The 25,710-nt window shown below is 57.7% G+C and overlaps 4 protein-coding genes across 4 annotated transcripts; 3 read left to right on the top strand and 1 right to left on the bottom strand.

Annotated features, from left to right (window-relative positions):
• Positions 1-1,842: 1,842 nt before the first annotated feature.
• Positions 1,843-11,684, top strand: BESB_016450 (uncharacterized protein; the record flags this gene model as incomplete). Its single annotated transcript, XM_029360360.1, has 5 exons — positions 1,843-3,153; positions 3,828-4,962; positions 5,429-5,587; positions 5,946-6,285; positions 6,500-11,684. The coding sequence occupies 5 exons, from the start codon at positions 1,843-1,845 to the stop codon at positions 11,682-11,684; spliced, it is 8,130 nt and encodes a 2,709-aa protein (XP_029216336.1).
• A 2,213-nt stretch (positions 11,685-13,897) lies between these two features.
• Positions 13,898-15,307, top strand: BESB_016440 (putative DUF74 family protein; the record flags this gene model as incomplete). The annotated part of the gene is made up of 2 exons (XM_029360359.1): positions 13,898-14,600; positions 15,039-15,307. 2 exons carry the CDS (start codon positions 13,898-13,900, stop codon positions 15,305-15,307), a joined length of 972 nt encoding a protein of 323 aa, XP_029216335.1.
• Positions 15,308-16,337: 1,030 nt separating this feature from the next.
• BESB_016430 (rhoptry protein ROP15) lies at positions 16,338-18,623 on the bottom strand (the record flags this gene model as incomplete). The annotated part of the gene is made up of 5 exons (XM_029360358.1): positions 16,338-16,454; positions 17,068-17,337; positions 17,664-17,729; positions 18,033-18,383; positions 18,591-18,623. 5 exons carry the CDS (start codon positions 18,621-18,623, stop codon positions 16,338-16,340), a joined length of 837 nt encoding a protein of 278 aa, XP_029216334.1.
• A 3,120-nt stretch (positions 18,624-21,743) lies between these two features.
• BESB_016420 (uncharacterized protein) lies at positions 21,744-24,461 on the top strand (the record flags this gene model as incomplete). Its single annotated transcript, XM_029360357.1, has 1 exon — positions 21,744-24,461. One exon carries the CDS (start codon positions 21,744-21,746, stop codon positions 24,459-24,461), a length of 2,718 nt encoding a protein of 905 aa, XP_029216333.1.
• Between the last annotated feature and the right edge of the window lie 1,249 nt (positions 24,462-25,710).

Raw genomic sequence — 25,710 nt, 5'->3', positions numbered from 1 at the left:
TAAGGTCACATCCAGCCCGCTGCAACCAAAGTGTACAACAGAGGCTTGAAATTGTTCCTACGAGGTATTTGTTGTCCTTCTGTGGATGAGGCTCCTTCAGCCGGTAGCAGTGCCGTTTCACGACGTCCACGTGGCTGGCATCTGACTCAACATAACATGAGACAACGCCCTAGTCCCCGCGTCAACTCCCGGTGGGCTGTGTCGCATCTGTGTCACCAAACACAAGCGCCTACGGTGGTCGGCACGGGGAACACGGTCTCATTGCCCGTTCGTGAGTTCTGTTCCGAGCAATATGAACAGCACGAAAATTGAAGGGGAAGCACACTCGCCGGGGTGTGGAACGGACAGCGCTGTGCAGGCGCCTACCGGGAATGTGATTTTTGCGGTGATGAGGTCCAGTAACATTCGCACAACTCATCACGCGGCTTTACAGCGTTCGCGCGCGTATGCTGTGCACAGCGTGGCCTTGGACAGGCATACAGGAGCAGTTTCATATTGGTAAGGCACTCAGCGAATTGGTGGGGTACGCTACGTCAGTGTCGAGGCGCATGCTGTTGGGCGTGCACTACACATCGTCTGATATTGCCCAGCGGGTTCCTTTCTAATGTGCAGGGTAATACGCACGAACAAAATAGCCAGCAGGACGATGCGACAATCGACGGACCGCTGCACTCGCTGCAGATTTCAAATGCAGCCACTCTGTAAACGCCTCTCGACGCTCATGACCGCAGTAAACGCGACAGGGGGGTCCTAATAACTTCTCTGAACGCAGAAGGCGCGCACTGGCCCCTAGACCGTAGCGGGTTATCCTCGGTCTGTCATAGCTCTCGAGCCGCGCATCCCCGTTTCTGAAGTCTCCTCGCATCGGTGTTAGCAGCAGCTTGCGAGGAAAGGCGGTTCATATACTCGTTCTGTCGACGTCCGCACCCAAGTTATCGTTCACAATGTACACTTAAGGTGTGCGCGCGTGAAGAAATACCCTGGGTTCCGGTTACCGCGAGAAAAGACGTACCCTTGCATCGATACTGTATACCACGCTCCTCATTTACACAGCTGGTCGAGATCGGGTATCGCAGGGCAGTAGCAGTCACCGAGGGAAAGACACAACTTGTAATCCTAATTCCAAGGGTTTCCTTGTCATTTTCATCATCGTCCGCGTTTAATGGACGTGTGCTAAGAGGGTTGTTAGAAACGGAGCCATTGTCCGCAAGGTGCGAAATCTGCCGTTGCATGCAGTGCCTTTCCCTGTGTGTATGACGGCACTGCCACTGGAGTTTCGCTCAAAATTTATTTGCTCTCGATGTTCGGGGAGTGATGACTCTGTGAAGCATGAGGGACGTATCCCTGGAGACAACTCGCCGGCGATACCAGCTCCCCGGGATGCGTAATCCCCTGTCGGTCTTGGGAGACGGCAAATTGGCGCTCAGAGGATACCAGCCAGCATGCGTCCAGCTTCTCGTCTAATGCCACGTAAACGATGCATTGCCACTTTGACTTGCGTCATGCCCGGTAGTCTGCGCGCATATCTGAAGGTGTACGCGATGGAGATATGGCAGCGCTGACCTCGCCCATGGCTCTGGTTATTCGTCAGCCGACCAGTGTCATTAGACGTATGTCTTTTCTCTCTTCGCGTATCTTTCTGAGTCTCTGGTATCCAGCTGAAGCGTGTAAAACAAGTGGTTAGCCCGCGCACAAGCAAGGACAGGTGGGCATCTTCTGGCTCACTCCAGCTCACGAGCCCGCACCATACAGAATTTGCCTCAGAAGGCGTCGGGGAGGCTGCAGCAACGCTTTGCGGCCGAACCTGATGGCCTTTCTGTGGCTGATCCTTCGCGTTCTATGATGTCCAATCGAGTTTGCGGAGGGCGTAGCCGCCAGTTTTCCGTAGAGCCTGAGCCCAAAGCCGATAAACTTGGAGGCAAAAGCGGAACTTCTCGGCAGGGCCGACAGCATAAGCATGCTGGAGCAAGCCAGGCGCGGGGGAAGGCCGGAGACCCGAAACAATGTCGAGCCTTCCCTCTCGGTTGCCCTATGCGGTGGAGTCCTGACGGCGGTCGACTTCTTGCCTCTCCGACCACGGAGCGAAGCTGGAGTGCATGTCCGTCAGATCTCCTTGCTTCCTGCCTTCAACAGCTCAACTTGCCAGGCTGTCTCCACCTCCTCCGCCACCATGGAGCAGACCCCTTCCGCCAGCCCAGGCACTACTCGGACGAGGCGGCGCGTTCCCTATTCCGAAATCTTCCTGGAATTTTCCACGACCCCGCTGAGAGCGGCTATCCGGATGTAAACGGACATACGTTTCGTCATCAGGCACTCCCGTCAACGATCCAGGTGGCATCCCGCCTTTCGGGTCTTCTTCGATCTCCTGCATGCGGAGGCGCTGCAAACCGCTCTCAAGGGGTTTACTTCTTCGGACGAGCTTCGAGAGACAACTCGTTTTTTCCGCCTTCTTCCTCCGGCCCAGGCGAGGCTTCTCTCTTCAGATGCCTTTACACCTGGGGAGCAGCATCGTCGCATCAGCTTGGCTACCTTTTGTTTTCTTCTGGCGCTGAGAAGCGTACACATCCCCCCCGGCCTGTACATTTCGCGGCCTCTGACGACGCGGCTGCCTTATTGGCGTCGCCGAATCATCCTCCGTCAGCATCAACACTCTTGAGTACAGCAGGGTGCCCTTCGCCGCAGTCAGGATATACATTGTCTCCGTCGTCCTCCTCTGTTCTTCTTCCAGCAGCTGCGTCCTGCCGCTTTCCAGCTTCCGGCTCACCTGTCTGTACTTCGTGCAGGGCCAGGGCACGCAACGAGGCTAGCACCCTCCGCGTGCAAATGGTGCGCTGCGGACCGTCCATCAGCCTTGCATCGACAGTCGATGGCGAAGTGTGGGTTTGGGGGAAGGGGGCCGACGGGGGAAATCGAATCCTGTCGGAACCGACGCTGCTCCGCGGGCTAGACGATCCGCGGGATGCTGTTCGAGTCGCCCCTCAGCGAGGATTTCTTCCGGCTCAGTATGGGGCGGGCGACCCCCAGGACGCGCCGCTCGCGTCTTCAAGGGTCCCCCCTCGTGGTGGCGGCGAATTGCTGACCTGCGACCGATGTGGCTGCATTCTTTTGGATAACGCGTCACGCAAACGTTTTCGCGGGAGAATCGTCAGAGGCGTAAGTTTGTCGCTCAGTGGTGGACAGCGTCCCCTCCATGAAGCCTGAACACCGCTTCTTGATCCGGCGTTCCGCCTGTGGGGTATGAATTGCTTCTTGATCTGTTTCCCGTCCACTGGGTTTTCCTGCCTGGCGCTGCCTGCCGTGCACTAGATTCCGCCTACAAATCCTCTCCAGCGTTTTGCTCTCTGCTCTGCTTGACTCATATGTGCCGTGCAGTCCGACTCCTGTAGCTTCACCTCGCACGCCGTGTCGCATGCGGTCATACTTCCTCCGTGTTAGGGAGAGGGCGAGGCGGGGGGAGATCCGCGTCGGCCGGACAGTCGGAGTGGGCGCAAGGGGATCCGATCTCTGCGCGCCCGCTGCTCCCTCAGGCCTCACGACACTCTGCAAAGCCACATGTACCTTGTTAGCGGGTCTGTTTCTAGGCGGCGCGCTGGGCTTCCTGGAATGCGGAGTGCGACGTCGGGGTCACAGCGTCCTGACTGGCTCGTGACGCCTCTGCTACTGAGCGAATGTCCGGCGTTTGGGCTTAGTTTCTGTCCAGGTCCGCGTATATGAAGCCATGGGTGAAGGCATGCAGAGGCACCCGAGTTCGGTGTGCAGCGACTGTAGGGTGCGCCGAGCGCGTGCGAGATGTAAATGCGGCCCGGTATCTTGCGTGTGCGCTTCAGGCTGCCGTGGGAGCGTCTCACTGCCTCCTCCTCGTTGATGTCCCCGTGGTGGAGCGCCCTGGCCCAAGCCCGGAAGAGGCACTTGTCTCCTGCGGCCGTTCGCGGCGCTTGGCCCCCAAGGGAGAGGCCTCCGCCTGTGGTGACGCATCGACCGACTCTGAGGCGTGCACGTCAGCTGCGGGAGTGAAGGACGCACCGAGACGCCGCACCCATCGGCGATCGTTCCGTCGAAAGCCGAACTTGGGCGCCGCGCAGAAGGTACGGGCTGAAGGCGAGATTTTGTCTCCCGAGCTGTTGCCTGTGTCGTTTGCCGCTCTGCGCGGAAGCGACAAGGACTCAGCTTTGAGTTCTGAGGACGGCGACGCGGAGGAGGTGTCTGTGCTTTCCACGCGACACAAGGAGACGACCGTCCTTGAGGGCCCCTGGATCTACAGGACGGAACGCCGGCTGTATGTGTGGGGCAGCAACGCGAGAAGTCAGTTGGGTTTTTCGTGCTCGCAGCACAAGTCCGCGCGCAGCCCAGCCGACGGCGCAAGCGGCGTTAGCGCAGCCGCAGGTGAGGACGGGGGCCTCCCGACTTCCGCGTCGTCACCGGCGTCCGAGGAGTCCGACTGCTCGTCCTGCAGGTCTCGCTCCCCCGTGGGGCGGAAGCGCAGCCTGCCCGCTAGAGCGGGGTGCGACGCCGCCTCAGAGCAGGCGCCGGGCGACCGCCCTCGTGGCAAGCGAGTTCTTCAGGCGCGCCCCCCTGTGGAGAACTCGGCAGAGCGAGCAAGGCAGGGAGCGGCCTCAACAGACGCCGAGAAGTATTCCACGTTCCGCCCCATCTTGCTGTGTCGCTGGAAGTCGCCGCCTTCTTCGGAGCCGGTGCCGCCGGCGGCGTTCGCGTCCGAGGCATCTGCGGGAGGCCTGGCGGCGCAGTCTCTTTCTTCGGGGGCCGGCGGGGACATGGGAGATGCCAGGGACGCAGAAGAGCGCGGGAGCCTAGGCCGTCGCCAGACCCTTGCCGCATCTCCCACTGTGGCATTCTCAAAGCGAGCTGCATCGCTCGCGGGCCCCGGGCCTCTCTTTTACACCCCCCGCAGAGTTGAGTTCGTCGCTGCGGGCTTTACGCACTCTCTTCTCCTCCTCGATAACGGTTAGAACAAGAGAAAAGACGCATGTGGCATTTCATGCACGGCGCACCGTCAATGCGACGATGTAACGACTCACGCCACACTAGAAACGCCACAGCCTGCTGCTGTGATGTACGTATATATATATATATATATATATTTATATGTGGTGGGAGTTCACTTGTATTTGGACGCACGCGTGTGGCTTCAGCCATGCTTTGTAAGTGTCGCCGCTAGGATCGCCGTGAATAGCAACTATAGAGCTAGCTCCTGGCGTTGGATCGTACCCCAAGCAGTCCGTTTTTTCAGTACGACACTCCAGTGGTGAGTCCCCCACTGGAGTGACGTGTTGAGCACAGCGCTGCGCATGTGGAGCTTGCATGCCTCCCTGTGTCGTGCGCGTTACATGCGGGCTGTGGGTCAGGGATACTTTGGCCATTCCTTCCTCGTGATAGTCTTCGCGCGCGTGTCTCTCCCCACTGCCTGCAGGTTGTGTGTGCGTCTTCGGAGACAATACGTTTGGCCAGTGCGCCCAGCCGCCGTCCGTGGAGAGAGTCTCTCTGCCACTTCTGCTCAGCCAGCTGCCGCCCGTCGTGGCGATCGCGGCCGGCCAGAATACGAATGCGGTCGTCTCGAGCTCCCCGCAGAGTGAGAGAGATCCACGCCGGATGTTCAGACTTGCCCCAAGGCTCTTATGAAGGCTATGGGTTTGCAGCGTGTGTAGCAGTGCACACATAGAGGCGCTCTGTGAAGCAACCTACGCACTGGGGGAAGCGAATCCGGGCAGACTCCGCGCCGAAATTTGGGCACTGCGTCTCCTGGAGCTTGAACATTTGAAAGCGCCTTGTTGTGTCCCCTGAGAAGCCGCCGCTCGTGGAGTCGGTGTAGGTTGAGACGCTGTACCCAGGTGTAGAGCGCACGGGGGTCCGCAGGCATAGGCCTCGGATATGCGGATATCCTCAACTGTTTTCGCGGGTCCTTTGTTTCCGCGTTGCGTTTTGAACAGAGGTGTTTGTGTGGGGAGGAAGTCCGGCCCCTGGCTCGGCTCTTCTCAGCAACCCCCCTCCCGCGGGTCAACCCTGCGCCGCGTCGACTGCCTCGACTTCCTTCTCGGGGTCTTCTGCGTCGGCTTCGTCCTCGGCTGGCGGGGAGCGGTCTGGGCCGGGGCCCCTTCTCTCCTTCTTCGCTCCGATCCGCTTGAAAGGCGCCCCGAGGCGAGACGCCCCGGGCGACGCGTTTGGTGAAGGCTGGGCCACGCAGACGACATCGCAGGGCTGTCCGCTGTTCACGCCAGACACGCTCGCCATCAACGACGCCGTCGGACTGGCCGTCGGGGTGGACGAGAGGTAAGCAGGACGAAGCCGCTCTGCCAGGTTTGGGGTTTAGCCATGTCACCTTAAGACTCCCTGCCAACTATGCGGCCGTGGCGCCTTCAAAATCTTCGAACCCTTTAGCCAGGGCACCTGTAGACCCTCAACACCGCCTCGCCTCTACCCGTGGGCTCGTCGCAGCACGCAAGAGCTCCGGTGCGCGTGTGCGGCTGTCTTCTGCGCTTTCCAGGCTCTACGTGTTCCACTGCGGAGTCCGCCCGCCCGTGGTCTCCCCTGCAGTCCCTCTCTGTGCGTCCGCTGCGGATGCGCCTTCTTCTGGACTCTCGCCTCAGCTTCAGGCTTCGTCCAGTTCGGCTCACGATGGGGGGCGCAGCCGGACGCCTGCGTCGCCTTGCCCCCGCAAGGCCCTGCCGCTCGAGCCTCTGTGTCTCTCTGGGCCTTGGGCGGCGGGGGCCCCACCTGGAGGCGTGCGCCAGCTGTGTCTGTCTTCGTCGCGAATCTTCCTGCTCACCGCGGACGGGCTTCTGTACTCCGCGCCGATTCCCTCGAACCTCTCCTCGAGAGCCAAGTGCGACGGGGTAGGCCACGAGGATGATCGCGCGCGCCGCGACGACCTGACGCCGTTGCTCCTTCCTCGCAACAGGAAACTGAGTAACGCAGAAAGCACGGCGACTCCGTTGTTTATCTACGCCTCCTTTTCGCCGGCTGCGTCGATGCCGCCTGAGTCGCCGCCGAGCCAGTGCCTTCGCCTGCCCCCGGCAGCGCGACCGGCCTCGGGGCCGGGGGATAAATCGCAGCGTGGCGCTTGGCGAGGACCCTCCGGAGCTTGTCCCGTGTCTCCTGCGTGGTGCCCTCTCTACGGAGACAGGCCCGCGAGCCGCGCGGCATCCGCGCCAGGGGGCGACGACCCCCCCGGTGGGCACCCCGGGGCGGCGCGTGGCTTTGACGGCTGGGACTTGCTCCCGCAGAGCGCCCGCCACGCGGAAGCAAATGCTGCTGTGGGCGTGCCTCTCTGGTTTTCCCCCGTTCGACATCTCACCAGTATCGCTGCCTTCAGCTGCAGCGAGACGCACTCGGCGGCGATTGTTGAGATTCACTCGCCCCAATTCCGGCCGCACACTAAACCCTCAACAGCTCCCCACTCGGGGCTACCGGCACGCCAGACCCTGGCCAGCGTATCATCTGCGTTCGCCACGGCGTGTGAATCGCTGCCCTTGGGTTGTCCTGCGACCTTGCGTCCCTCGCCTCCCGTCTGCCCTTCGCTCTCGTTCTGCGCGGCAAAGGCGCTCCTGCGGCCTCGGCCTCCTTTTCCGCCTCCCGTCGAGCTCGTGGTCGAGGTGATTATCCCCCTGGCGGTCGCGACAGGCGCCAAGAGCCTCTTTGACTTTTGCTGTCTCTTTCTCGTCTACAATCTGCCGCTTGTGCTTCTCGCCTGTCACGCACCGGCTTCGTCGCCGTCCGCCTCCGCTGCCCACGCCCTGCGCGGCGCGGACTTGAGGACTGTGTTCGAGACGCTCGGGTCTATTCGACAGCAGCGCAGGTGCTTTGCGTCGCAGGCGTCCACCTCGGCGACCTCACCGGCAGACACCCCCACCGGGCCCGGAGAGGCGTATCTCCTGGCGGCGGCCGGGATGCAGTACGTACTCAGGTGCTTCAAGAGCGCGGTCGCCACAGCGTACTTGGGGCAGGCCTCTGAGGCCCTGAACCCTCCGCGCAGCCCACAGCGCCTCGACGACGACGCACCCGACGATGAGTGGCTCCATGTCGAGCATGACGACGCGCCTCCTCGCACGCAAAGGCATCTCGCTGCGTCGCAGCTTGAAGCTGTCTCCTATGCGTCTTCGGGAGGCCATGGGCTTTCCCGGTTGTGGTGGCAGAGCGGCGGCGGCGCCGCAGACGGAGGCGGGGCGGAGTTCGACATTCGAGGGCAAGCCCGCCGCGCACCGCCTTCGTCATCTTCACGGGTCCGCGAGTCTTGGCTGAGCCTGCGGGAGCCCCACGAGGGAAGCGCGGCCCGTGTCGCCTCGCCTCATGGAGGCCTCGTGTCAGGCCCGCATGCTGGGGACGCAGTGCGCCCTCCAGTGGATTCTGCGAGGTCGATGAGCGACCTCGAAAGACGGGGCTCGCAGCCGCCGCAGGCGGATGCGGGTCTGCGCGTTGTGAGTGGAGACGACGAGTGGCTGCTGGACACGACAGGCATCCCCTCGTGGGTGCTGGCGTACGCCCAGTGCACACGTCCCGCGCGGCATGCAGTAGCTGCAGCAAACCGGGAGACGACCGGTCGACAGAGCGAGACGCGAAAGTGCTCAGCTGCGGGAGAGGTGAGCGCAGCCGCGGAGGACCAGAGAAGCGAGCAACGACCCGAGAGATGCGACCAAGAGGAAGAGGTCTCCTGCCGAGGCCCCGGGGAGCCCAATCCTGAAGGCACCTCCGCGGGAGCCGGCGACGCGCAGAGTACGGTTGACGAAAGGCCCTGTAAACCCGCTTCGCGGCCGAGCAAGGAAAGCGATGCCGGCGGCGTCGAAGCGGCTTCCACCGGGACCGCTGGAGCTTCCTCATCCGCAAATTGTGGCTCCTTTCAAAGACCGTCCGTGGCGCCAGGCCTTCGCTTGATCTCTTCTTCCTCCTGCCTGTCAGATGCTTCCTCTGCGCAGCTTCGCAGACATGCAGACGACGCGTGGAGAGCCGAAGGCCGCGAGGCGCTCGCGTTGTGGATCGAGCTGCTTGGCGCCCGCTGCGACGCGTCTGAGTGTCTGGCTGGACAGCTCTGCGCCGCTGCGAGGGCCTTGGCTGCAGTTCTGCAGGCGCCGCTTCCCTTCCTGCGAGACGAGTCGAGGAGCGCCGCAACTCCGCAGACCTCGGAGTTGCGCGCAAGCCATCCGGGCGAGCCCGCGGCGGAGGCGGTGAGGCCTGGCGCAGCGGAGTCGCTCTCGTCGTGGGGCGGACTGTCTCCGCTTGCGTCTGGTGGCCCCGAAGACGAGTCTTTGCCCCCGATTCTCTTGCGCCTGCCGCGGCGGCCGAGCGACCTCCTGGGGCCCGAGGGCGGGGCCATTCAGGAGCGTTCGTACCTCATCGACCGTTGGTCGGGTGCCTTCTGGACGGATCCACCCGGTGAGCAAGAGGATGCGCGCGGGCAAGGGGAGGCGTGGCAGGACGACAGCGCTGCCCAGGGTGCAGCGGCCCCGACGACCCAGGCAAAGCCAGAGCAAGCGTCCTCACGGGTGGCTGACGGCGCCCGCAGGGATGCGCAGGGCGGCGGCAGCCAGCGCCAGGATCCCCACGAGAGCCCACAAGGGGCGGACGAGAGTTTGGATCGTCAAGGCGGGCACCAAGGCGACGGGCGGAGCGTAGGGCACGTCGATGCAAGCGAGACTTGTCCGCCATCGCATCGGCAGAAAGAGCTCGGGACCCACGCCCTGGCGCAAAGCGCAAGTCCCTCAAGCGTGCATCCACTAGACCATCGGCACGCGACGGAGGACGCAGGAACGAAGGCCTGTGAAGCGAACGAGGCGTCCCCTGCGACGCAGGAGACATGGTCGCGCCCGCTCGTGAGTGCGGCGCGCGACATGAGCACGGAGAAGTTGGAGACGGGACAGAAAGCGCGTGGGATGTCCCCCGGAAAGCTCAGCAGGCAGACATCCGGCCGGAGGAACCAGGAGTCGGTTGACAGGCCCAACAGTGGCGTGCAACGCTCACCCGCATTTTCGTCTCAGTCTTCGCGTCACGTTCTACCTCGCCCGTCGTCCTCTCCTTCTGCCTCGTTCGCTTCCCCGCCGCATGCAACGGAAGATTTCCCGTCGTTGTCTTCGGCTGTCTGCATCCGGCGACCGCCAGCGAGCCCCGCGGTCTCAGCTGCAGTAGCGCCCCGCGGGTTTCCGCTGCCCCCGCGTGCGGCGGACGACCGACTTGGCGCCTCGCTGGACGCGAGGCAGGCGCCGGGCGAAGGAGGCGTCCGGTCCACGAGAGACGCTCCCGAAGCGCCTGCGAGGAGGGAGACACCGGCCGCCCAGCACCGCGGGGATGCCGACGGAAGCGAGGGGCTGGATGCCGACGCCGTGGCGATGGACGAGGAGCTCTGGCAGCATGTGGAGGCGAGGCGAGGCAACCGGCAGGCGCGCAGGGGATCTTTTGGGCAGACAAACATCGACAGGTGCGCCGACGCGGCAAACAGAAGGCACGTCGTTCCAGGCCTGCCGTCACCGGCTGTCACGCATGCAGAGTCGCCTCAGCAACCCTCATTTGTCTCGTCATCGTCGCGAGCTTCGCAGGGCCGTGGGGGGTGGAGTGAAGCCAGGATGAGCGAGGCCCACCAGAGCAGGTTGCGGCTCCCGAGGCCTGCGAGGCCGCCCCCGTCGCTCACGGCGGAATGCCGGCAGCCGCAGGCCGCCGACAGCGCGTCTGTTGTTCGCCGGGGACGAGGAGAGACTGAGAGAAACGCGTCGGGAGGGGGAGAGCCCCTCACTGTCCCGAGAGGCATCGCGCTAGAGGACTTCCTGGTTGCCTCCTCGTCAGGCCAGAAAAGGAAGAAGAATTCGAGGGGCGGCGAGCGCCTCGATAAACTCTCGCGAGATGTTTTCGACTCGAAAAAATCCGCGCAGCCTGCGTGGCAGAATAGGGAAGCCGAATCCGCGCAGCAACCGGATCAGGCTGCGAACGGCTCTCTAGGTGTGAAACGCGTTGCCGATCTGGCAGAAATCATGCGAGAAGAAGAAGCGCTTCGGCAGGAGCGCGAGCGAAAGCTCCAGCTTCGGCATTCTCAAGAACGGGCGCAGCATCCCTCGTCCGTGGTGCGCACCGCGGGTCCTCCCTCCGTCGTTATCGTCGCGCGTCCGCAGACAGGCGCGGGGCAGGCCGCTGCAGGAGCAGCGACCGTCTCGGCGGGCGCCAGGCTCCGCGAGGCGCCCACGGGGCTAGTCGCCTCCCGGCTGCCCCGCGCGGACGCGGCGTCGTTCAATCGGTGGGGTCGCGAAGCGGCTCTGCGGGCTCAGGGGGAAGAGGGATTCGGAGCCCCGGACTTGGCAGTGATCCAGTGGGAGCAGTTCGCCGAGAAGGAGGAAGACTTGGCCAGGCGCCGAGAGGAGGCAGAGCTTCAGGAGGCGCTGCGGCTGGTGCGGGAGATGGAGGAGCGCGAGCGACGAGAAGTAGAGAAGTTCCAACGCGAAGTTCGGCCAGCAGCGGCCATGGAGAAGCGGAGACAGCAGGAAGAGGGGCAACTGGAACTGGGGTCTAACGCGAGCTCAGGCTGGCCAAATGCGTCGAATCCGCCTCGCGCAGAGGAGAGAGTGCAGCCTCCCCGTGGCAGTGGGGGGCGTGGCGCTACGGCGTCGCAGCCAGGAGGCCACGCTCGCCGCGGACGGCGATCGGTTCACAGAAACAGCGTCGGCCCGCCGCAGCGGCGGGAGCCCGCTCGATGAGATTTTCCGACTCGGGGGCTTGCGCGCGGTCACGCTGGAGCCCCGTCCGGTGCGGTCGCGGTGCCAGCCTCGTTGTCCTGCAGTTCAGCTGCTGTCGCGAAGCGCGCCAGACAGACGCGGCGGTGGCCCACCTCCCCCCTCCGCCCGCGTGAGAGCACACACGCAGGATGTGTTTTATGGTTGTGGGGGTTGCTCGAGTAATCCTCTATTTCCGTTTGCATTGGAGTTATGGGCGGCCCAAGACGGCGGCGCTGGGGGGGGGGGGGGGGGGGGGGGCGGGTGGGCTGCGCGTGCGCAGGAGTCTCCGTGGAGCGGCGTAGCCCCGGGCCCAATCTTGAGGCGCTGCCGCTCAAAGGTGGCCTACACACAGTGACGCTGTTTTTACGTACCCGGCCCTGCGAATAGTCCTGTCCACGTATCTGCGCTGCGTTGCCTTCGGCTGTGTGTGGCGCGTTCCTGGCTGCTTCCAAGGGGAAGGCCCCTGGGGATCGGGGCCGTAACCAGAGGCGGCCGCGTCTTTTTTTCGAAGCTGCTGTCTTCCTGTGTGTGTGCAACGTTGCGGCGCGGCGCTGAGATCGACGAGACTGGTTGTCGAATTGCTCGCCGACGTCATGTGCTCACGAGGCGGCTGCAGGACGCGAGAGGGTCTCTGTGTCTGCCGAGTTCAGCCAGAACCGCGGCCAGCTCAAGGTTTCTCGTGATGTGTTGTGCGTCCAGCGTGTGTGCTGTGGCGCAGCATTTGCGGCCGCGCGCATGTGTCGGTAGCTTAGATACGTGAGGCAAAGGAGCACAGGAAGAGTGGGGTTTTGTAAGGCGTGTCCTTAGGTGTGTTGGCCGGCTCTGGCCACGTTTTTGTGGGATGAACGTAGTGAAGGCTTCTACACGGTGCCTCAGCTACTTGTAGGAGGAAATGGCGCTGGTTTTTGAAGAGAGAGTACTCCACCGAATATGCTCCTAACAGCGAACACGCAAACAGGTTGAGAATTTGTCGCAGTTGTTCCAGGGAATGCACAATGTGTCCCCCCATTTCTCGTAGCAGCCACATACTGCAGCACCACGCACTGGTTACATGTTGTTTCGCAATTGAACACGAGGACTCAGCTGGGTATCTAGCCCTCTCTATTCCCTAAAATTCCTATCGGTAGACAGCGCTGGTAGTGTCTCGGAAGGATCCGGTCGTGCACAAGGAATGGCAGGAGTTTTTCTTCGCTGGAGCGAGGGAGTAGAGCACACGATGTGGTGCCTTGCGCGGCCTTGCAACTGAATGGAAACGAGCATAGATGCAAGATATACGTGTTTGGTCCCGGCCATCTCTGAAAGCCGGCACCATTTCCTACAGGACTTTGAAGAGGTTAGGATGTCCTACACAGAAATCGCAGGCGGCGCCAGTTCACCTTCAGCTGACCAACAATTCGCTCGTAACGATTCGGTTCCAGATACGGACCCTCTATGGCGCGTATTGAGCTTGAATAATGATCGATGAGCTGCCTTCGTTACCGTATGCTGTAGACGCGTCGAGCAACTCTTGGTGCAGACTCAGTAGACGCGGAGGTATCTAGCTGTGTTATTGGCTAAGATCCTCAATGTTTCCGCCTTCCTAAAGCCGCCCCGCCACAAGTTGCCATCCAGCCGCTTCCGAGTTCCCCGTGCCCTGGGACCCACATGGAAATTCACACCCGAGTTGGCCATTCAACGTAAAAGATGAAAGCTTGTGGAAATACGGTAGACAAAGAAAAGACAGCTCCGCCGCGCCGTCAGGATGACATGCATCTGGATGTTTAGAGGCAATGCATGCGCGTGCATACCCTACCTGGCTACATCCGCTGAGATCATTTGGCGTCGCGCTCGCTTGGTAACTGCAAGTTTGTCTTCTGGGCACTTTTGGAAAGTGGCTTACATGGTGCAGGTGATGCAGCTGCGCATCTCCTCCCGATTCGCCACTGGTGTCGGGCATGCATGTCGAGCCGTCGTTCGCCCGTTTTGTCTCTTGTGGCTTGCTCGTGAAGCGGATTGCCTGGCTTTCTCTTCACCGTGAGGGTTGTGTAGAGAAACGCCACTGGAATTTGTTTCCTGTCCAATCTTACAGTTGAAAGGCAGTATATCTTAGGCGCACTGGCAGTCCATTTGAACAGCAGGAGCTCCATCTGCTAGTCCGCGAGGCTTTACCTGACGACATTTGGTCCTGGCCCTATCTCCATAGTCGGCACTGCACAATGGCGCTCTCTAGAAATGCTTCATATATTGGCAAGAAGGCTCGCTCTCTGATTCGTGATATCGTTCCACGCATCCCGAAAGTCAGGCACAGCTGGCCGTCGTCATGCTTCAGTGCGGCGGCGGCAGCTGGAGGGCTTGCCTCTTTTCATGACGGGGGCATTTCCCCGTCCAGCATCGGCGAGTCCGCTCCCTCAGCGCCGCTATCTACCGGGGTTGTTTACCCCTCTGTGACAGCGACGGCTTCTTGCACCTCTATGTTTCTCGGCTTCTTTCGACCGGCGGGAGGTATCTCTGCGGGGGGTCCCGTTGCTGCAGACGCAGGCTCGTTCGCAGTCAACAGGCGGCTCACGGCTCCGCGTGGAACTGCGTTTTACGAATGTCAGAGAGAACAAAGGAATCTCTCCTTACCTTTGTTGCTGCCTCAGCACTGTCTCACTGGAGTAGACGCAGGTTATACTTATTCTCAGCGGGGATTCTCTTCGTATGCAGACTTCAGCAAGCAGCTACGGGGAAAATACACCGCCAAACAGCAGGAGGGAAGGCGGGAAAAGAATGGGGCAAGCCACGCAACTCAGGCTGAAGAGCGCGTTCTCGAGGGAATGCAGGAAAATGGCGCTGCGCTGCCCAAAACAGCAAGCGGCGAACCGATCTTAGTGTCCACGACGCCAACGGTTCCTGGATATTCTATTAAGGAGTACAAAGGTGAGACGTATGGCTTCAGGACGGCGTTGAGACTAAGCGGGATGACAGGAGAACTGGCCTTGAGTCGAGCAACGTACGTCTCAGCGAAATCTGTGGACTGTCAAATATTTAATATGCCATTTCAAAGCACCGTGGCGCCTTCCGGAGAAAAGAGTACGGGGACGGACTGCGACTTCATCGATTGCGGCTTGCTTCCGTCCCCTCACCGTGTTACTCAGTACATGCCTTCTTGTGTCTCGAAGGTCACGCTACGCGTCGGTTAGCCAAGAAGAAGATACGCACACCGTCCCGATGCTGAGCTCTGCCAGCAGGGGAAGCGCCCTCGACCAGCAGCGAACGGCTGCTCCCTCGGTGTTGAATAGTCACCGCCGTGGCCACTGCAGGCTGGCGATAGGTCGTTCTTATCCTGCTGTCGGTGTGTTTTTCCCGCGTCTGCAGGACTGGTACAAGGCTGTTCAGTCAGATCGCGAGATGTTCTGAGGATGGCGAAGGTCGTTCTCATGGTTCAGTTCGGCGGCGAAATGGGCGACCTCACAGCTCTCATTTCGCGTGTCAAAGCTGAGGCTGTGAATCGCATGCGTGACGAGGCTGTGGCGCTCGGGGCCAATGCCGTGGTTGGGGTCCGAATAGTCAGCAGTGGAACGCATCAGAGAGTTGCGGTAGAGTTCTCCGCTTATGGCACCGCTGTCGTGGTCAAGGAGGTCTAGGTTCGTGACTTGTGTCCTCGAAGCAGGCGTATGTATTCTCTTGCGCGGGCTCGTCTGCGCTCTTTTCTCGTTATCCAAGTCAGTTCTCGAGGCATCTGTCTTCTCCTCTACGTTCGAAAGTGTATAGGCTAGCAGCCTCCTTCCTCTATACGAAAGATAGCAGAGGGACGTGTTTTTGTGTCATTCGCATGAGCGCCAGAGTGATGGTATCGGACGTAGTTTTACCCACACTGAGCTCCCGGGGGAGCTTCCCGCGTAGCGAACGATGTTTGTAGCGGGTGCTTCTGCCTAAGGGCCAAATGCAGAGCGCCTGCATTTCAGTCAATGCGGAACTTGCTCGATCTACTTTCCTCAGGAGCTGAGATAAGTCGTCATATTTCAACATCTCTTCAAACGTCTGTTGGTGATATGCCACCTGCGACGCGACTCGCAAGCAGCATTTTTATGCACGCGGATGCCTCGTACGTGGCGCTGTCCAAAAAGCAAACTCGACAAAATCGATTCGTGTGTACAAACATCACGGCAGACACTAAATGCCGTGAATGAATGCATCACCAGCGACACAAAATTTATGGACGCGGTCTCCTTCCGACGAAAAAAACTCTCAACAGTTGAGTCGCCCGCCTCCTTGGTCCGAATAGAGTTTTCGGAAGACACCGTTGCATCATTTGAAGGCGATCCTAGTCTAGAAGAAAAGCGGCCTACCTCTTCAGATGCTTCCTCCTGGAAGAGAACCGTTCAGCAAGGGAACCACACAAGCAAGCATCCGATCCAAATGGAAGTCGAGAGTCCTCTTTACAGCAGACCGACTCTCATCCATCTGTACGTCGTGCGCTCTTGTTTTGCATGCCATGTCGCAAGCCGATCCGCGAACGGAGTTGGAGAATATACGTATTCACTAGTATGGAGCGTTTGTCCATTTCACGACAGACTGTCTCATCCGACCGGGGATTGGATTTTGAATTGTCTTCTTGAATAAAGGCAATGGCGACGGCGGGACAGAAGTGCCCGCGTTGGTTGCGAAGGTGCCCTAGAAGTCCGCGCTGTGCCGCTGCGGCGAGCTGGAACGACTGCGACGACCTCCTTCTTTTGACGACAGAGATCCCGTGCTACGTGATTTCAGTCTCTGCAGGTCGCTCGATGAGACCTTTGAACAGGAACGGAAGCAGAATGAAAACGGTATGCTTGAACCCGTTCCTGGCACATCGTGCAAGACGGCTACAATCCGTCCTCATCATGAATATATATATATATATATATATATATATATGCGTACTTCCTCCGCCAGTCCTCGAGCGGCTACCACGATCGCACTATCGAACAGAGGGTGCTTCCCACTGAACCCCCGGCCGCTCCACCCCCCCCGACCCCCCCCCCCCGAGCCAGCGATGAAGCCCCGTTATACCTGCCGCTCCTGCCCCGAAAATTATCGATGATAGAGGAAACGAAACAGCGCCGGTGAGCGCCTGTTTTGAAGAAAGGCAAACCTGCGTCGCGTTGTATTATCTCGGGGTAGCTCACCAAACTTGAAGTCTGGCTTCTATACCAAGTCCTTGATCTATGTTTAGAGAAGTCATTGAGTCTTGGCATAGGTGCCACGGATGCATATACCTCAGTCACATGTAAGGTTACAAGGCCACACCGCGTTCGCCAACACATCATCATCATCATAAACGCCGCCCTGGTTTTCGACCAGCCATTTACAAGTGCCACAGCGACCGACCGTCAGGATAGTCTTCTGTTCATGTGTATACACTTACCTGGAAGGTCGATGATAGAACCACTTGAGGAAACTTTTTCTCGTCCTCGAAAGTTTGCATATCGTGCATAAGTTGTCCGTTGACTTCTAAACGGATTTCAGCGTAGCTCAAATGGTACTGTAAAAAGTGCTTCACGGCTGCTGCGCACCAATGTCTATCGATTACCAGGAGGAGGTCAGCACGTTGTCCTCTCTGTAGAAGATAGTGAGGCGCCTGTTCTTGGAACTCTCTGACGATGAAGTGCTCTGCAGGAATATCCTGGATGAGAATCTGTCCATAAGACACACAAAAATTCCACTCCATCATCGCTGATAACGATCCTTCTTGAAGTAGAAAAAGGGACTCTATATGGAAGTCGCTTCGTTCTAGCGAGTAAGTCGCACGGCTTGCGACCGCCGGAGAGGCTTCTTCCGGCTCGACTCCAGAGGCGCGTTCACACCCCCAGGGGGCTTCCGCCAGAATACGAGTGTTTGGTGCCTCACGCAGATCATTTCTGCTTGCAACGAGCTGGTCGAGATGGTCACGACAAGTGAAGACGTCTTGGTACTTGTTGCTCCCGTATTCGCTCGCCCGCAAAACGAAGTGTCAATACCCACCGTCAATGGCGTCGAAATGCTGGCTTGTACGACTCCCAACTTGCATTCGTCTGCGATTTCGAACAGCTGAAATAAACCCCAAAGACCCACACACTGCCACACACTGTCATCCGTGTACTGCATTCTCGTCCCACACCTCAAGATGGCATAGTGCTGTGTGGTTTCTTTACGAGAACGTGACCCCTCTGTGAAATGCTGTTTCGCCGCACCCTCCGGATACAGCCTAGGATGAACTCGGCACTCTTCTATTTCGTGGGACGCTAGGCACAGTCTGGAGTATCCCCCGCGGTATATCGCTGTGAAAAGATGATTCAGGGCAATCTTGCGTGCACCCGCATGGTCGAATGACCACAGAGCTGAACGGCTCACCTTAATAGTGAGGTCGTCTGATGAGATTTTCTGTTGCTGCCGGAGAAGGGGCTTCCAATTTTGCTGTGGAACAATCTTCACAACTGTTTGTGGGAAAGCTTTTTCGTCGCCAAACTTCGATTTTTTGCCCAGCTTCAGCCCATTGTACTTCGCCTCTACTGATGTGCGCGAGCCGGCATCCACAAGCGTTTTGAGCACTCCCTCGACATCATTCCACGACGCGTTCCTCGTCACGCCGAGCACGGCTGCAGTATCTCCAGCGAACTTTACTTTCCGTACGTCAACTCCAGGTAAGGTGGAAACGAGCCCAAGCAGAGTTGAATCCCCTGGCCCGCTACCCGGGATGACCACCTGAAAACAAGGAGACCACCCAGATGCTTCTTGTGTGCGTTTGAGAGGCAGACACGAAGTTTATGTCGGGTTGTCGGGTTGCTAAACGTCGTGGCTCCGTGCTTCCCCGGCGCTCCGCGGGAGCCGCCGGGTGTTTAGGTTTGGCGGCAGATCACATCATGAAATTGGAACTGGTGTTCTGCCGCTCGAGAGCACCACCGTGCCTACAGTGCTGGCCTGGAGAACACCACAACCGGTCATAGCGTCCGTTGGATACAACGTATGAAGTCACTAACCACAGGAGAGGGACATGAAACTTTTGATCGTGGTAGACCATGGGGCCACGCCTCTGCCTCGTGGGTCACTGCCTCGGCAGCAGCACACAACAGTACGCTTCCAGGGTCATTGGAACGGTTTGCATGATACAGACCGAATCCTTTGAAGCCTATGGTCAAGCACCATAAAGGAAAAGCCAGAGAAATCCGTGTCTTCATCACCATGGTTACTGATTAATCCACACCACGCGGAGGAGCGCGTTGGTGTTCGTAGACCCTCTGCTCTTCCGGAAACAGGGAAAAAGTGCGTTTTAGGCACACAGCTTGGTCGGCGCTAGTCCTCTGTAAATCCTCGAGGGAAGCCAGCTACTCGTGTAATCGAAATAGTTGGGAACAAGAGACATCCACCGAAAATATCCAAGCAAACGACAACCTCAGCACAGGCAAAGACACAGAAAAAGGTGGTGATGTCTTCGGCCAGAGTGGCTGATCAGAGGAGCTAGCAACAGGTTTAGCTAGAAGCCGGTCAGAAGCTGTAGAAGGCATCATAAATTGCCTTGCGCGTTGACGCAAATGGTACGCGCTTAGCCACACGATAAAAGTTCTCAATAAAACACAGCGTCATCCTCGCTGTACGGCATGTTCACTATTGGAGCCGCTGTTCTAGTGCTTTGTACTTCGGACACGGCTAGCCAGCATACTCGCATTAACGATAAGGCAACCGATGCCGGTGCAAGCCCCGCGATCTGCGCAGACCCGGGAAAGCGTATGCAAGTCCAAATTCCTCCGGCCCCGTGAGGAATGGAGGCGCGCCACTCATACGTCTGCGAAGCGGGCGCATAGGTGTCCGGCTACAAGTAAAGCGCATACTTGATCTAAAAACGCAAAGACTAACGCGCTTGCCCACGGAGTTGTCTCTTGAAGGAGAAACGGGTTCACGGAAGTCTGCGTGGTGATTTGACCTGAGTAATTCCGTCCAGCGGTTTACGCCTGACTGCACTGCACGGCGTCATCAATGGGCGGTCAACTTTGAAAGAGGACGGATCAGATAGTCTGGCCGTCTTCACGCCTTCTCACCGCAGAAAACGAGATTACGGTACATGTTTTTCGTTACCGGAGTGCCAAGCTCATCCTTCAGGCGATAGGGCTGCGCTAGACAGCTGTCGCGGGGGCGAACCCACATAAGCGTGCTCGCGTTTCGTGCGCGACATACTGGGACTAGGCAATGCATTTTTCACTCAGGCAGCACGGGTGCGCCATAAAACGCACGTGCACGGCAGCAGGCACTGCACGTCATTATCTAAAATAATGTTGCACACACAAAGTGACAGTCTGTTCTGGGCACGCCTTGGCAGACGAACGCCACCGTCCATTTGGTTCTGTCAGTAGGCAAGACTGTTTTGGCCAACGTCGTAAAGACGGTCAATTCTCGAAAACATCGGGCAGCCTCCAGTTCAGAAACCGGAGTCGATGATTCTACACTCGGTAGCATCCAGCACAACGCACCTGTACGCTGGGAGGAGACGCGTCACAATTTGCCCGGAAACACCCGTGACGATACTAATGAGAGAGCTGAAGAGTTACGCCGCGTTTGAACAAGCAGCTGGCTTCGTCCACGCGTGCTGAACCGCAACCGATGTGTTGTGTGCGCCGATGATGTCAACGTATAGTCGCTTCGCCAGGTTCATGAAGGTGCCTCAGAGTTCGTATTCTATCACTGCTTCAATTAGAGATGTATGTATACGTCGCAAACGTCGTCACGTAGCCAGCCCTGCGAGTGACGTTCGGCAGCTTCCTGTCTCGGCTGTGTTGCTGGTTGCCTGAGTTTCTACTTGCTGTATTATGCGACATCAACGCGCCTCGATGTAGCAATCGCTTTTGGTTCTCAACACTGGCCTGCCAAAACGAGCAGAGATTTTGTCCGCGTACTTCTTCGACTTCGTCTTCCAGTCGCCCGTGTTCGGAGGCTGGGCTGCAATGCTGCATCCGTCATGGGTTGATCCTCGTGAATTCAGTAAAATGTTTTCGCTGCGGGACAATGGATACGGTGTTGTCGACGACGGTTGAAGACTCCAGTTGAAGTATTTTTTAAAGTACGACAGCAGTGAGACCGTGAGGTCGTCATCGGTATGCGACTGTGAGTAATTAACTCTCGTAACTTTGCCACCTTTCTTGCAGCAGAGCAGAGTATGAAATTCACCCTCAAAGTGGAATTAGCGTAGCACATATCCTTACATAAATCTGCACGTTAAGTTTATCACGAAACAACTGCCCGCGAGTATCGCGGGCACTGACACCGTCTGCCAGCATCGTGTGGGCCAGTTCGCTTCGAGAGTTATGCCGCTCTGTTTTTCGTAGTCTACCTCCCCCACGAAAAGAACAAAGCTATTTATAAAGATTCTTGTATCTCCTATATTGCGGGCAAATCGGTTTTCGTCAAGGGGATCAGAATGACCACAGTGCTCACCCACCTCCTCAACGTATTCAAGTCAGCAAACCCTAAAGAATAGTAGTGGATGTGCGAGTCTCGTATCACAAGACTGAGGAAATGACATAAATGTGCGCCCCCATGAGAATTCCGGAGGTTCTCGACTTTAGAGAGGTACCCTACACTCCGGATTTATACGCGGCGGTTGCTGTTGCCTTGCCCAGTCATCGTGCTCTCTATAAAATCTACGTTTGCATTTTCGTCGTTTGACAGAAACGGCTGCCGGTGTATATGCAGTGCATCATGATGATGTTGGCTCGTCGATTTCGTTGAGACTCGCGTGAACGCTATGCTCGTGACGGCTTATTACGCATTGCACGGCAAGGGTGTAGATCGCTAGTGCGTAACTTGTACCTGCGCATCCCACAGGATGTGAACCCTTGATCAGTGTTGTCAACCGTATAACGTGTTCCTAATTCCTATTCGTGCTGGCACCAGCACGAAGTTGTGTGCACAGTCGAGGCTTCGTTTTGTTTATCGTCGTCTTTTTGGAAGAAGACTTGCGACGTAAAGGAAAAGCGCATGACTCCTTGCGGAACTTCTGAGTAGTTGCTATCTGTCTCTGGTAGCTGGGCGGTGCAATCCCGGAAATCGGTGCAGACTCATCCCTATGTCGTCATGGGGGGCGAAATACTAGCATCAGCTGATCATCAAGGCGCACAGGAGAGCATGGACGGGCGCACGTGCTCTAGTAAGTGGAGTCCTAGCTTAGTTAGCTCTGGGGACATGCTGCAGACGACGCTATCCAGATTCAGTGTACGGAAACTCCCTGCAGGCCCGCTGCCACTGATGGACGAAGTGGCTGCCCGTTTCATGGATATTTCTCCGGAGAGATGGGAGAATATGAATTCGGCGATTGAGTATCTCAACGGGTTCTTCAAGGACGAGTCTCTCAGTTGGCTCCTGGTCCGGTGGCTCGTAGCATCGCATCCCGAACAGTTCCTCCCGGCCCCATATAATTCGTACGAGGAGCTTCTGTCCCATGTAAACGATACTAAACTGGCCATTGACGAAGCCAAAGAAGAGGCAGACCGCTGGCGAGAAGCGTTTCAGCAGTTGAACTCCGAGAGACAGCTTTGGAAGAGGAAGATGAAGTCCGTAGAGGCGGAAGTTACCCGCCTCGCTTCAGCGCTCAACACTGCAGATGAACAAGCTGCACCGGCCACGTCCGCGGATATGGCTGAAATACCTGACGCTGCAGACGTGTCCATCATGCAAGACTGGCAGACCCCGCGTTCAGGAAGTCAATCTCTACGACGAGCAAACTCTCACACACCTAAAGGATGGGTGGCTCAACAAGATGAACGTGAAGCCGTTCAGCTATCAGCTGAAAAGGGACACCAAATGCTGTCGCGCAACTCCAGTGTGCAGCACTGCAAAGACTCCAAAGATCAAGTGTGCGCCGAGTTAAGCCACCCGGCGAAGCCTGAAACAGAGGTGGCTAGCAACGCATATCCTCTGTCGAAACTCTTGAACGCGCAGACAAATAGCGACAACAAAAAAGCACAAGCAGCAGAGCACACTTCAAGCACCGCAGAAACGAGTGGCTACTTCACGATGAGCACTGGCAACCGGGAAAAAGGCCACAGTGCTTCATCAAAGAGTCGTCTGAACGGGCATGCCGCTGCCTGCTCCGGCAGCGGAAAGATTGCAGCAGCCGTCATCGACAATGCGGCTGCGATGAATGTATTGAATCGGATGAAAGACATTCTTTGTCGTGTTGGCGGAGAACAACAAGACGATGGAGACTCAGCTCTAATGGCAGATCAACGACAGGAGAGAGACAAGGCGGCTTACTCTGCAGTCAAAACTCGTCCGTCAGTCGCGTCTCGTCCCAGCGTAGAAGTCTTGTATGTGAAGTATCAACAACAGAACCGACAAAGTCCGACGGAACCGACTTGCATCCGCAGCACGAAACATATGCCGCCACACCAGCTCCAGTGCCCCGCCTTGGCCGGGCCCGAAACACTTTTAGGTGCCGAGGAAATATCTGACCAAATATCAGACCCGCCTACCACCATGGAGCAGCTGGTTCATCTAAAGCAAAGAGCATCTGCGAAGGAGTACGCCACCCGTTTCATGCGAGTGTACAGCCAAGGAACAGATGTTCCCGAGGATATAGCCATTCGGCTGTTCGTGGCTAACTTGTTGCCCGGTTTCAGGGCGTACGCACATGGTCATCGCCCAGAAACTCTTGCCGGTGCTATCCGCCTCGCCTACCGGATCGAAAACTTCCTGAAAAATGAATCTCAGTATTTGAACGACCAAGAACAAGCTTTTGCGGTGGCCAGCTCTCCCTGTGAAGGTCAAGAGAACAAAGAGCGTCGTGGGAGATACAATATGAGCTCCCATGGACGACGTGGTACCCCTCCAGTCCATGTGGGTACAGATTCGGCTGGAACGTCACAACACGTTCGGACTGAAACTGACATCCACTCTCCAGTAGACACAGTTACAAGAACACGAAAACGGCGAGGCAGCGAAAAGTTAAGCTTGCCCTGCTTACTGGGTTCGGCGCCTGATGTAACGCGCTCTCCCGACAAAGACTGTCCTGTTACGTGCCACATCAGCTCGAACAACCACGACAGGGGGGGAATGTCTCCGCTAAGAGAAGCTATTCTCCGGGAGGCATCCTCCGCAGCAAGCCGGAAGGCTGCGATGACGAGGAGCGCCACTCTCGGAAGTGGCAAAGAAGGGAATCCTGCAGAACTGACGTTCAGCGGAGCGCAGCCGCTCCCTACCTCTACACCACGAGAGCTGTCAGGTTCTGCCATAGTTGAGTCGTCCAGACCTTCGAATTCCTGTCGGCATTACCAGCATCGAAGCATCCCTGAAAGCAATGGAGAAAGGATCTCTGAGGGAACGGAGAGACAAAGGCGTGTGGGCAAGACAGCAACTCCGATATCATCAAATAAGGCTGCTGCAGCGGCTGCGGTGGCAGCGGCTACAGCCGCCGCAGTTGTCTCTCTTACCTCGATCACTGGAGAGACAGAATCTCAGCTCGAAGGCCCGGCATTTTATTCGATAGGTGGAAGTGCGACTGCTAGGAATCAACGCACGGAAAAACCTCTTTGCCCAGTTCCAGAATCTGACCACGTATCACAAGGAAGTGGATCGCCCGGCTACGGTTGCTCTGTGAAGTCGCCGGCGAACTGTACAGCAGCGACAGATAGCTTCGGGAACTGGAGCCACGAACACCAATGGAGCCACAAGGAGAAGCGGAGCGACGACGCCATTAAATGCGGGAAACCCACGCCAACTGCGAAGGGTTCTGGAGGTAGAAAGTCGTTCTGCGGTTGGCCGGGGTTCAGTAAGAAGTCAAAGGAACGCGAATAGAGGCGATGTCAACGCAGAATTCCCGTAAACATGGGGAGGTCAGAAAAGCTGTTCTGGTAATGAATGAGCTCGGGATCCAGCAGCAAATGCCTACGTCTTGCGATTTGCGCGGTCGATGGCATCGGGTAGCAGGCTGCGCTGCTCGTTAAATACCATTGGCCACACTTTGCTGAAGAGTTCAACTGTGCACCTCCCAAGGAGCAGGACAAGGCAATATGCTGATTAACCAGCGCCCGGTATCGATTTGGCGCGGAGGGGATATATATATCTTTCGACAGGTAGTACAAAGGGATTTCCCCATGTTCCCGTAAAGCCTTTACCGATATTATGGAAAAGCGGGGTACTCAGGCCTTCCTTTATAGTTTATGAGCTCGCCACTCACGGAAACCCAGTACTAATAGGTGTAAGTACCAAAGCAAAAGTGTTTGCCAACAGTGGAACGTTTTTACGAATGACTTTTCCAGAGTGTACATTGATGGGTACACAGGAAACGAGCTTGTGCAGAGATCCGCAGATACTGTTCAAGGACCGCATGTTAGAACATCGTTCAGAGCAGCACTGCATTCAAGACCGTCCATGCGCCTGGTTGGCTGTGCAACATCATAGCATATGTTATCAGTATCCGGAGTTCTCTCGTCCCTGTGATCTCTGCTGCATCCTCCGGTCGCCCGATCTCGTTATCGTGACATGCGGCTGCTAAAGTTCCCGCATTCAGTGAGGTCGCTGACGTTGCAGCGGTTTTTTTCAGTGTGTATTCTGAGCCGCAAATTCGCATGCTTGAGTGGCATTAAGAAACCATCCAACTGGGACATACGCAAGCCCTATATTGAAGCGTCGGCTTCAACAGAGGGTAGGTTAGAAGCACGAGTAGCACTAAGAACCCATCCAGTTGGGACAAACGCAAACCCTTTACTGAAGCGTTCGGCTTCAACATAGGGTTCGTTAGAAGAGAACGCGTCGGCGAACGCACGTACAAAGGCCCGATTCCGTAGATAATTACGGCGGTCTGGACGCTGCTGAAGTTTTCTAGCAGTATTTGTCGGAGTCTGGATTTATATGCGTAGACCGGTCTCTCCATCCGGGTTATCAACAGACTTCGCGGTATACGAGTGGATAGCGGCAACGTACTGCTACCGGCGACTGCAATTAAGGGGAAGTTCTCGTCCATAGCCTGGCACAGGCCGTATGGCTACAGCTGTTCATGATTCAGGCAAAATAACGGGCGTATCTGCATGGCCAGCGTAAATGT

Source organism: Besnoitia besnoiti, chromosome X (assembly GCF_002563875.1).
Source record: "Besnoitia besnoiti strain Bb-Ger1 chromosome X, whole genome shotgun sequence".
In the NCBI taxonomy this organism is placed as follows: Eukaryota; Apicomplexa; class Conoidasida; order Eucoccidiorida; family Sarcocystidae; genus Besnoitia; species Besnoitia besnoiti.
This window is presented reverse-complemented; position numbering and strand designations above follow the sequence as displayed.